This window comes from Neolamprologus brichardi, chromosome 13, assembly GCF_056152115.1.
Source record: "Neolamprologus brichardi isolate AB-2024 chromosome 13, ASM5615211v1, whole genome shotgun sequence".
Taxonomy (NCBI): Eukaryota; Metazoa; Chordata; class Actinopteri; order Cichliformes; family Cichlidae; genus Neolamprologus; species Neolamprologus brichardi.
The window spans coordinates 13,723,249-13,737,226 of NC_142116.1; the positions used below are offsets into that span (position 1 = coordinate 13,723,249).

General features: G+C 39.2%; 1 protein-coding gene across 1 annotated transcript in view; it reads right to left on the bottom strand.

Moving 5' to 3' along the window:
• Positions 1–13,978, bottom strand: part of pcsk2 (proprotein convertase subtilisin/kexin type 2) — a 29,284-nt gene extending 15,306 nt beyond the window's left edge. Inside the window, exons 1-5 of the mRNA XM_006783771.3 lie at positions 13,417–13,978; positions 11,480–11,584; positions 7,231–7,344; positions 6,684–6,792; positions 5,974–6,011 (exon numbers count right to left, since the gene is read on the bottom strand). Of these exons, the coding sequence (XP_006783834.1) occupies positions 5,974–6,011; positions 6,684–6,792; positions 7,231–7,344; positions 11,480–11,584; positions 13,417–13,599 (549 nt within the window). The 5' untranslated portion in view covers positions 13,600–13,978. The remainder of the gene's footprint in view (positions 1–5,973; positions 6,012–6,683; positions 6,793–7,230; positions 7,345–11,479; positions 11,585–13,416) is intronic.

Consider the following 13,978-nt stretch of genomic DNA (forward strand, 5'->3'; position numbering starts at 1 on the left):
CTTCATGCAACACTTAACTACCAATATTTAATCTGCGGCAATATTAATGTAATGTGTGGTCACAGTGGGGATTTCAAACTGAGAAAGTAATGGCCAAATCACTGCCAACATTTAATTCCACATGGCCAAAAGTAATATGATCAGAGCACACAGCAACGGAAAAGCAAGAGAAAATGCAGGAGACAGACACACATCCGCTGGACAGATAGTAACCCAGTCAACAGAATTATCAGAATAACCATGTCTGGAAGATATACACACACAGTAAGACATCCTCGGGTAAACACTACACTTGTTCTTACTTTAATACAAAATGGCCTATTGACTTATTGCAGCAGGTGAAGTCTCTCCTTTACTTGTCACTCTTGTCACTTGGAGTGCATCCTGTTTTGAGCTGTGTATTTAGTCCCTATAACATGTCGCTTTGTGTGGTCACAGAGAAGCCACAGCACTGTTCATTAACTACAGACCCAAATACATCAGATCATTCTTGGAGGCTGTTTCCATGCTGCAGATTGTGAGCTGTGTAGGCTGGCATTTGGAGGAGATGACTCAGTCAGCAACAATGGAAGAAGAAAAACGACAATAGCTTAGTGACCCAATGGAGAAACACTGTAATTATCACAATGTGGAGCAGACAACTAGAGGACAGTACAAATACTTAGAGCCACTAGGGTTACGTGATGGAGATCACTTCATAACTATCTAATTGTTTAAAGAGAAGGGGTAATAACCAGAAAGGTGAAAGTTACCTAAAGTATTTGTGACATTTGGTTTCCTCTTTTTCCTGCTCTAAGTAGGTATGATGCCACACAAAAATTGCATATAACATATTGCTCAACAAAAGCAAAGTTAAAAATCTAAGGTTTTGTCTTTAAATGTTAATACTCAGAGCAGAAACATTTGAAACTAGAACATGCTGTTCCCTAATAGATTTTGAGTCCACGTCAGACGCAGGAGTGTGTCCTTGTTCTCTTTTATTAAATGAAGTGAAAAGTCCTGAGCCCTAGTAATAAATGACACCAAGCCTGTCGATGAATCACTTTCTGTGCTTCTCAAGCTCTTCTTCTGCTATCAATCAGGCTCTACTCTTTCTCTGCTGTCCTGTACACAGCAACAGTCGGAATAATGGATTCTGCCGAGCCTCAGCCTTGTCGCCTTTCCCCAGCAACCACTAGCTGTTCACTGTCACATGAGCCTATGGTACTTAAGTGAACAATGAAGCAAACTTGTCATCCATCCAATTAGATCACACGAGTTAACAGCTCATTCGCTCAATTGACAGCTGCAAAGCAAGGTTGTGCAACTGTACAACTTTGCAGCCTCACTTCGTTTGCTCCATATTTCTGTCAGCTTTTTGGCTCAACGGGCCAAAAGGAGAAGATGTATCCGGAAAGGACTCTTGCCACATTTACACTAAGCATTTTTAAGATATCCTGTCAAAGAGATATTTCACCTTTAAATTTGACTATGGCTTTATTTAAACACTACTTTTAACTTTTTAACCTGAAGTGGTAAAAGCACTGAAAATACAGAAAACATTTAAGAAGAGCTTAAAGATTTTAATCTAACCCTCTTCTTATTTTACAAATCTTGTTGTTTTGTCCAGCCCAACATGGGAATGACTGGACCAAGTCAGTGTAATACGAGTGGGATCCCTGAGAAATTGCTCGAAGTAGTTAAAATTTGTTTGTTTCCTGAGGTATGTTGGTGATGAAGGGGAAAACTCAAACAAAACGTCCTTATGTATCTCTCCCAGAACCATTTATCATGTTATCAGGACAGATTTCAACAGGCCACTAGTGCTGATAAGCAAATTTATAATGCAGGAAAGTTAATGCATGATTTCTTGGAAGCCCTTGGCAAAACACTTTAACTATAGTACAAGGTCCCAACCAATTTCAGAGAGTTTACACTGCCTATTCTCTGTTTTAGTGGACATAATCTTAGGCCACATAATTCTCTTTAAAATCTTTTAAAAAGTCTTTGTGAAGACATCTCTCCGTTACAGAAAACAACATGACATTCCTCAGAAAGGACCTAAAACTCAATATTACAACCTTTCACAAAGTTCAATTTAAAAGAGAAAAGACAAGTGTTATATCCTCTAAAGCCAATAACAAATAACACCATTGATCAAGTTGCATGGACTTGTCTCAGAACTATGGCCCCTATAAATAAGCAGTCTCTTTCTTGTGCCATATCGCTCATGCAACTTTTGACTAAAAAAAAAGAAAGAAAGAAAATTGCTCTGACAACCATACACAGCAATCTGTAGTGGTCACTGAAATCAGCCAGTAATTAAATTTTCATTTAATAAAAATCTATAATATGTCCATAAATCAGCACAGTTTGAAATCCCCTCACATTTCAATCCTTATGTCTCAAAATACTATTAGTGTCTTAATCTGTTTACAGTCTCATGCAGATTTCAACCTTTTTGGTGCTAAGGTCACACCCCTAGAGACACCATAATAATTGTAAATAATTTAATTATCCTTAAACTAGGCTTATGACATGACATATAACAGCCATTTAACGTCCTTAATGTTATCAAACACAAAAGTTAGAGATCTCATACATGGCAGTTTGCATATCTGATAATTTAGCGATACATGAAAACATTTGCAAGAGTGTACACACAAGAGTGTTTGTGTTTTTGAAGTAGCAAAAGCTAAAGAAACACATCCGTGCCCATATAAGTAACAAACTAAATTAACAAGCGGCATCACTGTGGTATTTTAAAATGCCATCTCATCAGCCTGAAACACACTGGCTTCCTCAAAATGCCTTGGTTGTGTCATGGCACGCCACTCATTCGACACGCAGTGCAGCAGATTACTTAACATTATAGAGAAATCATTTACAGGTGGATACAAGTGCCAAAAAACGGTATTTATACTCTTATGATTACTTTCTTGAGAAACCCATTAGCCATTTGAAAACCAAGATGATTGTCATTTTCAGTATAAAGAATCTAAAAGATTCTAAAATGATCTTACAACCACAGACATTCAACAATATAGAAGTTGATTTTAGAAGTCAGAGTCATTAGTTATTTAGACCTTTGAACCCCAGGTATCTCCTGAGACATCCATGTGGGCTCACGTGTCCGTGAGTGTTGAAATTGTGTCTGTGGATCCAGTTTGCAGTGTAAAAAAGGATTTGAGTGTTACATGAGAGTAAGAGGGCATTATATAAACCAGGAGAGGATAGAACAAAGACAACACTAACATTAGCATTAAATACTATACGTAATGTAGTTAGATTAGTTGTATCAGTGTATCAGCACAGTGGTACCGGTCACCTCACAGTAAGAAGGTTCTGTGTTTGAGTCTGTCCAAAGACGGGCTTACCAGGTTAACTGGTGGTTCTAAAGTGGCTGCTGGTGTGATGTAGTTATCTGTCTATTGGTGTTAGTGTTACCCTGTTAATAACAATGATAATAACAATAATAAATTGATGACAAGACATAGAAGAGCTGAGCCATGGGTAAAGAAGTCTTCATGCATTAAATACATGAATTTCACTGAACTTCAGGGGGATAAATGGGCCATGTTTGAATTAAATTGGTTTTCCTATGGTAGAATGCAGATAAATCAAAAGTTAAATGCTGAAATTTATCCAGTGGTTGAATTTCTGTAGTGAAGTAGTTGTTTCCTAGGAAGGGAATGACTGCCCAACTGCAACATTCCTAAATTTCACCCGGCTAATGGGACTTTTCAAACTAATGGCTGCAGAGGAAGAAGCGAGCAAACTCTCATGTATGTATCCACTTTTGAAACATTGTTTCAGTTATCTGCTGCCTCATGCTGTTTCATTAGAACCATGCTAAGTATAGTGAAGTGTCATTGTGATATTTTAGCATACTGTTTCATCAGCCTGGCTTCCTCAAAATACCTGGCAGCTCAGAACAGCTGGTCCAACATACAGTGAAGCTTAGTGCTATGCTTTCAGCTGAAACAGCTCTTCATTGCAGCTATGGGACTTCACGTCATGTCACATCTTGTGCATCCTTTTGGAGAGGGACCTGTTACAGCTTCACTCTTTCTGGCCGTTGTGCTGGTTAATTTTGACTCTAATTCACTGTTTTTAACAACTGCTGATAACTGAACAATACTTAACCTTCTACGTGAGCTATGCTAACCTTTGTTAACAGGCGATGTCCTTTTTTTGCTTTCTCTCCCTCTTCTTGCTTTCTTTTCTGTGTGGATACAGTGGCTCACGGTCCCCAAGGTAGAATAAATAAAATATTATCAATGCTGTAAAGGGCAGTCCTGGTATGGGGTGGACCAAACCATTTTGTTTCATTTGTAAGGGGTGAGAGTTGGTATTTTAGGCAATCAAGCTCAAGTCACACAGTCAGTTTATTCAGGCAATTATGTCATTGTTATTTAGAAATTGAAAAAAGCGAAATAAAATGAACTTTTCATTCCAGGCTTGCAAGGGTCACCAACACCATTGGGTCCTGTGTTCAACATTTTACTATAACTACAAGGCCCCTGCAGATTGTCTGCATGCTGAGATACAAAGAAAGATCAACTCCATACTCATCTGTAGGAATTAAATCAGATTCAATGTCTGTTATTTTGCCTGTGATTTTTACTACTATTATTTTATATTCAGTTCTTTAATTTTTTTGATGGTAGTAAAAACAATATATAGAACTTGTTAGAATATAGTGAAAGTCTTGAATTGTGAGTTTTTGTGAATCTTGTGAAGCACTATTACTCCTGCACTTGCAAATAAATTTGCCATGAAATTGAAGTGTCACGTTATATTATTAATATTTTAATATTTTAATATTTATCTTGAGAAAAACACAGCCTCGCATTTTATTTGTCATATCAAAATGTATCTCGTAAACTGTAGCATTATGATCTTGAAAAACAAGCAGCCTAAAACCCTTGCATGAGCTGACATTTGTCTCCCCAAAGCAGCTCTACCACATGATCAATTCAAAGTAACGACTCAAGATCAACTCAAAATGGTTTTTAATGTTTTCTTTGTTTTGTTTCGGGGGGGTTTTCTAGGTATGTCTAGGTCTATAAAAAAGCACAACAACAATAGCACCACAGGATTACATACACAGTGCCACGCACACAGACACACACTTTGGATCTATGCACAGCATGATCCATCAATCCAGCGGAGGATGCTCCCGTATCAACACAGCTGAGGCTGTGTTATTTTTGGGCCACAGCTCATCTCTGTTCACAGGCAAGACATGCAAAGGCAGGCAAAAATGGATGCAAGTTTCAGGATACATGCATGCATGACAGGGGGGAAAAACAAGCCACATTTAATGCGCAATAGCTACAGCAGACAAGTACAAACAGAAAGCCCTTTGCGTCAGGATAATCTCCTGGAAACAAAACATTAGCAAACAGCTGAAAAAGAGCCAAAACTCTTGGCATTTTTAGGTAAAAGCCTAAAAAAAAAGTCTGTTTTCAAGTAGGAGGATTTTGAAATCAACAAAGCATTAGAGTTTCTTTAGAAGGTTTGCATTTGTTCATCCCTAGATTGAAGAAGACACCACAATGCAGACACACTGATGAAACTGCACAAGTTATAGTGTAATCAGACTGAACCTTCAAGGCCGTGTTCCATTTAGCAATCCCTCTTGTCCTTTAAGGTTTTATCAGTATTCTGGAGATAGAGCATCACATTATGCAGCACCAACTACCCTGGCATTATCTCTGCTTGTGACAGATCGGCCTGCCATTGTGCCTGCTACAGTGCAGTGTGCATTAACATTAAACAGCTTGGCTGGCCGTCTGCCTGCCTCTGCGTCCTCCGGGAACACAAGGAGACTCAGCAGCCATGAAGGCAACTTGGAAAGCACCTGTCACTGGCAATGACAAACCACACGAAGCCCATGAAATCCTCGACCTAAACTCCTGCTTTGTTTATTAACAGCACTTTACGCAAGTGAAGGAAAGTATGACATTAAAAGAAAATGTATGTACTCACATAATTTGATGCCAGGTCTGGATGTAGATAGTCAATACCTGAAATGGGACTTTTTAAATTAATATTGAGTCATATAACATGCATCACAGATGGGTTTTAATATCACAGTTTCATTTTTGCTTTATTATATTCTGAATGCTGGATAATGAGGATAATGATGAATAATATTATTCTGACACAACTTTTCACAAATTAGCAAATGACTCAAATTGTGCAATTCAATTTAGATGATTAATGAACTGGGAAAGAAAATAATTACATGTTAACAATCTCTAAAATTAATATTCCACAATCACAGGGTCCAGCTTCTCAAATATAATGAAATCAAATGCAGTTGTATCTTTGGACTTTAAACTAGAAAATTGAGCCTGTCAGCTTGGATTCAACAGTTGTAATGGTAATATTCAATATATACAAAAATGATTAAATGCTTCTTTGTGTGTATAAAAAAACAGCATGCATACTAAAGGAGAAAGAGGTTTCTGTTTTTTTTATTGCACAATGACATGCGGCTGTTTGAAAACCTGGTCAGTAAATCATGATTTCATGCTGTGAGTCCCCTCAAACAGGGAGACAAATTAATCAGAACCAACATACATTCTTTATTAAGTTCAACATATACAAATAAATCGGCTCGATGGATATTTGGAGGTGTGATTAAGTGCTTCCAGACAGTGCTCCTGGTTATAAATTAAGGATTTTATACTCACCGTCATCCATGATTGCAATGGTAACTCCTTTGCCTGTGTAGCCCAGTTGCCAAGCTTCAGCCACATTAAGATCCAACCCAGGGGTCCCGTCTGCCTGGCCTGTGTTTATCTAATCACTCAGACAATATGGAGAACGTCCATGACTCATGGCACCCAGGTGAGCCACCATTAGGAAATTAGTCAACATGCAGAATGTGTGTATGTGCAGGAACAGGATGTTATGGATAAGGACTGCTTGAGGGTGATTTTGAAAGGAAGGGGAAGTAAATGTCAGCAGATTCATCTGACATGCCAGATGAATGAAAGCGAGCTTGCTACAGCATCAAAGTCCTGCTCACCGGTTAATGTAAACGAGGGGAAACTAGGCAACATGAATGCAGAGATGAGATGGCATGATATTTGCCAGGCTAATTTAACAAATAATAACAATGTTCATACAGAAGGCGGTAGGGAATATGGTCGGTCTCTGAGTAATTAAGGTGGAAAAAATGTGGGCTGGTGCTAAAGGTCAGGCTTCGCGCAGACAGCTAGCTGGCTTATTACTCACCAGATACCACTGCTTGGTGAATAGAGGGTCGCTCATGTTAACTTCAATATCGTTGATATTTCTGTAGCCTCGCTTCTGACGACTGAATCCCTCCTGTTCGATGACATTCTTCACCTGCGGGGGAAAGGGAAAAAAAGAAAAAAAAGTCAGGTCAATGTCAGTTTAAAATCAACAATGATCTCACGCACATTTTGAAAAGAATCATACAAAGAGCCAAATGAAACCCAGGTGCGTTTATGCTGGAGCACAGAAGCAATAAGATTCTGCTTGATATGACGCTTGAGATGTTGCCTGGGATTGCTCTGTGCACAGGAAATCACAAAACCCAGCTGTGCTCTACTGTACCGTGAAGGCAGAACATCACCTAAATGAAAGAGGCTATTCTTTTTCTCCTAATAAGAGTGGCTGCAGCTGGAGCCGGGGGCTCCCAAACTCACCTTGTCAGTATGCTCAAAAGCCACAGCAATTACACTCGCAAACACGCTTGTGTTTCTCTGAATCATCAAAGAAATCTCAGCAGATGAACAGCTCTGATTTGGATTACAAATGCTTACTGAATGCTGCCACAATAACCATTATCGAGCTCAGAAAGATAACATAGGACAGAACAAATAAATGATTGGGATGAAATGTAGTTGCTTGATTAGCTGGTGGTTGGCATGAAAATGACTGGTTGTCTTTGATAGCGATGTTGTATTTAATTTCTGCTCACACTTCAAATCATAGAGCTAAGAAAACACTCCCATTATTCCGCTGCCTTCATCTCTGTCAGCAACTGAGGACAGGAGTAATAATAACCTATCAATTTAGTCATTCTAATTGGGAACTGCACCCCATCTCCTGTGACAGTTTAACTTTTTCTCTCTCTCTACAAAATACTGTACCCATATTCAGTCATTTGGAAAAGCTGAATAGGTGAAGTAGAGGCAAAGGAACAACAAGCCACTTAATCTTTTAGAGTCTGGCACTGGCTAAACCAAGCCTGAAGAGAAGCTCTCAATTTGAAATTTATTGCCAACACTCTGCTTGTCTTGAAGGTCATATGGACAATGATTTCATTTGAAGGTTTTGGGTCAGTTTCTGATTCTCTCTCTCTCTGTGCGGTTGTACGTGAGAAACTAAATGTGTTTTTCACAATTTCAAAGCTTCATTTTGAAAATAGGTCTCCAACTAAATGTTCCTCTTATGTTTACCCTTCACAAATTCCCTCTAGTGTGTCACAAAGAAACAGGGATTGTCTGGCGTGTTTACCCGCAAAGATAAGAGAGCGGAGCAGCACTTAAATGTGTCCTTCTAAAATGGCCAAAGCCTATTCAGCTGGCTCTCCTGTTATGGTATACCCTACACAATCATGAGGCAAAGAAACTGTAAATAAGCACACAAATCAGCTAAACAGAAACTAGCCCTGTAAAATAAGATCTCTTGCTTAAAGTAAGATCGCTGTTTTAGCCTTATATTACTTTTGTAATCACAAAATTGCATTCATATTCAGAGCGGCTAGCGGCAATATCTATATTATCCTGGCATTTCCTCGTCTTCTTTCCATCCATCAGCAGTTTATTCCATTACTTGGCAGGAGAGTTGGTATTTCCCTTGAGACAGCATGTCATACTGCCCACTCACAACATCAAACAGTGCCCATGCACTGCCATCACTCTCCGCCTTTGCCACTGCCTGCTCACAATGCTTCAGTTCACTCCAAATCAAAGAGCAGTGCTGGCTGTCTCCTTTCTCACTGCCCTCATTTCCCTCCTGGCTTTTCCATGCGTGCATCTTTCGGGGTCAGGGGATGCTGCTCACTCACAACATTTTTTTTTAATGTTTTACATTCCACCTTTGCTACATTCCCACTTTTTAATATAGCCTTTTAATCTCTATTAAAAGGTTATATTATATTATCTATGTCTCATAAAAAAAAAGGTGTATTTCAGGATTTATGGATGGACAGATCATTGGATAAACTGGGAAAAAGCAGGGAAGTATAGACAGGTATGCACAGAGAGAAATGCAAAGGAGAGATACAAGTAGATTATTTTGGTCGGAAGTGGGTCAACACGCTCCACTAATAGAATCTGAGGAATAACAGGGTTCTTGGGACACCACCCAGTTCCATCAATACTGCTACTCAATTAGACTGCATGTTAAATGAGTGTTTAATGACTCAGTTACAGGTAAAAGGAGGTTTAACAGAATATAATGTCTACTAAATACAATGCTTCTTTATTTAGGGCTGTGGAATACAATTTCCACCAATTAGATCTTTCTTTTATGTTCCCAGAGCTGAGAGATATTGCTGTAGGTTGGGAAATGACAGAAAGATACCTCAAAATTATAAACAAAGAACATAAAATCAGACTTGTTGACCTCATAGGTTCTGGAAATCCAAAGAAATCAATAGCCTTGGTGTCACACGTGAGCATGTCAAGCAGCTGATTAAAACCTGGAATGTGGACCTGCCCATGTTCGTGCTGTCTCACTTCCATTTGCAGAATTAGCTCGTCAGAGTGGCTCGCATTTATTTTCATTAACACCTCTCACAAGCGCAATTAGAGAGGTTAGTTGATTGTCTGCAGCAGGACCTCCACTTTCACTACATCCAACAGTGGACGGAGCTGAACACACACAGCTCAGCACACAACAGTACTGAGCTTCAAGATGCGGCACATACATGTTTTTATATAAGAAAAAACAGCTGAAACAATTTGTGAGTGAGTCCAGTGTCATGACTGTCATGAAATTACCATAATTTACACTTGCTTCATAATTGATTGAGTTATTTTTCAAGCAAAAAGAGCAAATATTTACTGCCATAAATGTAAGAGTTGATTTTCCTTCATTACTGTAAACTGATTATATTTTGGGGTATTGGACAGTTGGTCAGACAAAAAATAAATATGATTGTGAGACTTTGTCTTACAGGACAAGTAGCAGTTAATTGAGATTAAAACATCAGTGAAAGTGGGCGACTTGTAGCAGTGACAGGGGAAATAACCACTGGCAACCCAAAGTGGGCGAGTCAGGTCAAAACGAATCTCTACTTTGAGGTTGTCATAGGCCATTAGCTACAAAGCAATCCCCAAGAAAGGCATTGCTTTACGTGTGTAAGGCCTTATGAGCTGAACAATTGTGGTAAATGGGTAGACTTATTAAATATTAACCCAAACAATAAGAAGATTACTTGAAAATGAGAATAATGTTTACTTACAGCTATTGTTTGTCAAGAGGTAACAAACTGTATGTGGAAATCGATCATTGCACGACTTATTACCCAATCCAAACATTTAAGCTCCCAAATTAATGATTACATACTTAACCAAGTACAACATAAATGTCACCAGACTTTGTAAGAAAGTATATTTTTATTAGAAAAGCAGATGTCAGAAGAAGAAAAAAAGACACTTTTTCTCATTAATATAGCTCAGCTTTTACTACTGCAAATGCAGAACCACTGAAGCGCCGACTAATCCAAGAAATGGCCCTGTTTATTTATGGGTGCAATCAAAATGTTTCTGAGGAAAATGCTAATCATAAAATACAAAAATGAAATAAAACAAGGAATTAGATTCACTGCAACATTATGAAAAATAAATTCTAAAATAACGTCCAAAAACAAGTGTATTAAGTTTTAGCATGTTATTTAGTGCTGGGTTTGGAATTGCTTGCATTCTATTTGGCTCTGATGGGAAAAACAAGTTTTCTTTTTTTTGTTTTTCTGAAAAATAAACAGAAAAAAGTCAGGACGACAACCAGTTAATCTTAGGCTGAGCCACAGCTTATCATAGTGTTACTGCATAATTACCCCGTAGTTGCGTAAGGACTGCAATTTCTCATTGAGAACTGGTGGTAAAGCTGCTATGACTATATACACAATAAAGCACTAAACTAGATGTGGAGCCAAATGATTTTTGCTTCACTAGCTCATTGGAAGTTTCAGTTTGATGAAATGAGGGTGATTGTGTAGTAGTTTATTTCATTTGTTAGAATTTCTTTTGCCTGGTGTTTACAAAGTGGCTTGTGAAATCTCGTCCTTGTGAGAGTTTATATCTATGTATTGTCTTTATTTAGAATGTTTCTCGGAACCTTAAAAAAACATTTTGCTTTTTTGTAACGAGCACTGTTTAAGTTAAATCTCTTATTTAGGACTTTTTACATATAGAAAAAAGACTTTAATGTGAAGTGAAAGAAAAGCTGTAGTGGTTACAGCACATGTATACACAGTATATTGTTTCATTGTCATATGCATTCTTACCCTTTTGTCTTTTTGGAGCTGCTGTCTCCTACGGGCACTGCGTTTGCTCCGCCTCTTCGAAGTATCCTGAGGGTAGAGGTGAAAGAGCCCTTCTCCGAAGGGAAGCTGGAAAGAAAAGAAAAGAAGTACAAGACAGGGAAATGGATCAGGGGCAGAAATACAGATGGGAGGGTTGAGGCAGCAATCATAAAGTGTGAATGACAAATCAAAATACAATAGTTCATAAAGGAAAGAGGATAGCAGGTTATCTTCCAGATGGAAACAAGGGCACTGACTCCCTGGCTTTCACAGACGGTTAAGCCTGGAGAACAGCATTGGGATCAACCATAATAAGTCACATGGGGAGGGAAATGAGATGCATCATCCAGAGCGTTCCCTCTAGCACTATGCACAGATTAAAGACCCCCTTATGCTTTAGTAACAGTCAGGGCACAGGTCAATCCTCAAAATAAATGGTTTCAGATGCGGCTGTCAGATCTAATGTGAAAATGTAACACTTATCAAAAGATTCTCCTTATCTGCCAATGCTCTTTCATTTGAACATTTTTGTCAGATTGAAATGTCCTCATAGTATTACAATATGTGTTATTATTATGGTGATGATGATTAAGAGTAGTAGCAGTAGCAGTATCATTATCATTGCTTTACATTGGCTGATCACAGATCTGTTTTGCTTTTCTTTTGCCACTCTTTAGGCTTACATTTGTATGCGTGTCCCCTGTCTGTATCCCAGTCTAGTTAATTAAGCTACAAAAGAAGAGAATTCAAACAACGCAGACATTGTTTAATGGCGCATATCCCATTAAGACAAATATAGCTGCAGATTACATAACCTGGGAGGCAGTAGACGGAGGGGATGATCTATTGCCTACAAGAAAGCGAGCAAGCCACAGCAGAAATAGCAATGCTGCACAACTACCACAATGATGTTATGAGATTATGATGATGAGATACAAATCAAACACTTTTCTTTATTATTATTATTACTGTGGAGGTGAGAGGAGAAAAAACACACATCCTCATTCAGAGCTGTGCAGACACCCCTCCGTTCACTGCTACGCCTCACTGACTAAGGCTCCAGCCAATTTCACCCACACATTTATTTTGACATGTGACAAGGAACACACACTGCTGGGGAATTATTTCTATCAGTCTGCCATAAACGCCTTGTTAAGTCTTCTGACATGTTGAAAGGCATCCGAAATTTGTCGAGCTATCTGATTTGTCTCAGGTGAGACAAAGGAGGGCCACGAATGTGAATACACTATGTGCTCTGCAAAAGACAAATAATAAAGAGATGTTTTATATTTTATTGGAAAATGTGTTTTTTTTATGTCAGCCTCTGACAAAGAGGGCATCCAACAAGGTATCCAAGTAAATTTGCTGTTTTTTAATGTGATTTGGCAACTAAGCATTAAAAAAGGGGAGGGGGTGTCCAAAACTGTGAGGATTATATCAAACCAGAACTTCGTGTGATGTTTTGTTCATGAAATGTTTTGTCTCTTCTTCAGCAGCATCTTTCACAGATAGCTCCAGGTGAATCTTCCTTTTGCAGGACACTGAAATTTGATGCGTTTTTGAAATAGAATTTAGCCCACGGGCCGGTGGCAAACCTAATAAACAAGGCCTGCGGTTCAGTGAGAATGACGTCATCAAGTCAAGAAAAAGTGCAGTGAAGTCAAACCAGAAGAAAACCAGAAGAAGCTTCTCAATGTCTCCTCTACTGGATAGTTTCACTACGTGCAGTATGTCTGATTGTTTTAAAAGAGCGAGAATGCCCACAAAGGTTGCTAAACAACCAGAAATATTTCGCGCTGACATTTTCATTTAATAATATTTATATCAATTGGTCGGTTTACTTAAGAAAAAAAGAAAAGAAAAAGAAAAACATTTGCTGCCAGGATTGCGTGATGCTTTTTTAATCAGAGCATCCCTACCTTTCGGGCACTCTGGAACCCATGTTGTGTTGCAACTTGGTGCGCTTCATCCTGTGCGTCCTCATGCAACTGAACCAGAAAATGGTCCGTTAAGACTCCTTCTGCAGCCTGCGTCGCAAGCAGCAGCGCGTTCAGCAGCACTGTAAATCCCAAGGCTGTCCCATATCGGGGCGATCCAAGCATCGTGTCTGGCTTGTGTCAGTATGCCTTGTCTGCTTGCCCGTCAGAGTAAAATCAGTGTATGGGATGCTCCTCGTCAGAGAAGCGAAGAGGAGGAACAGGGGGAGAACAGCGGGATGTAAAGGTGTCGAATCAACGCTTTTGCGAACGCATCTCCTCGTCGTCAGCTGATGGTGGCACTGGAAGTTGGATTTCACCGAGGTGTAGCCGCTCTTACCGTGTGCTTCGAGTTGGGGCGGTTGTGGACCAAACCTGCATCCTCAGCTTTCTAGCTCTCCTCCTCCTCCTCTTCCTCCTCTCATCTGTTATTCATCTACCTTCCTAGCTCGGGTAGTTTCTGCGCGTGACGTTGTACCAATGGCCTTGGCGGGTGTGTCCCGTC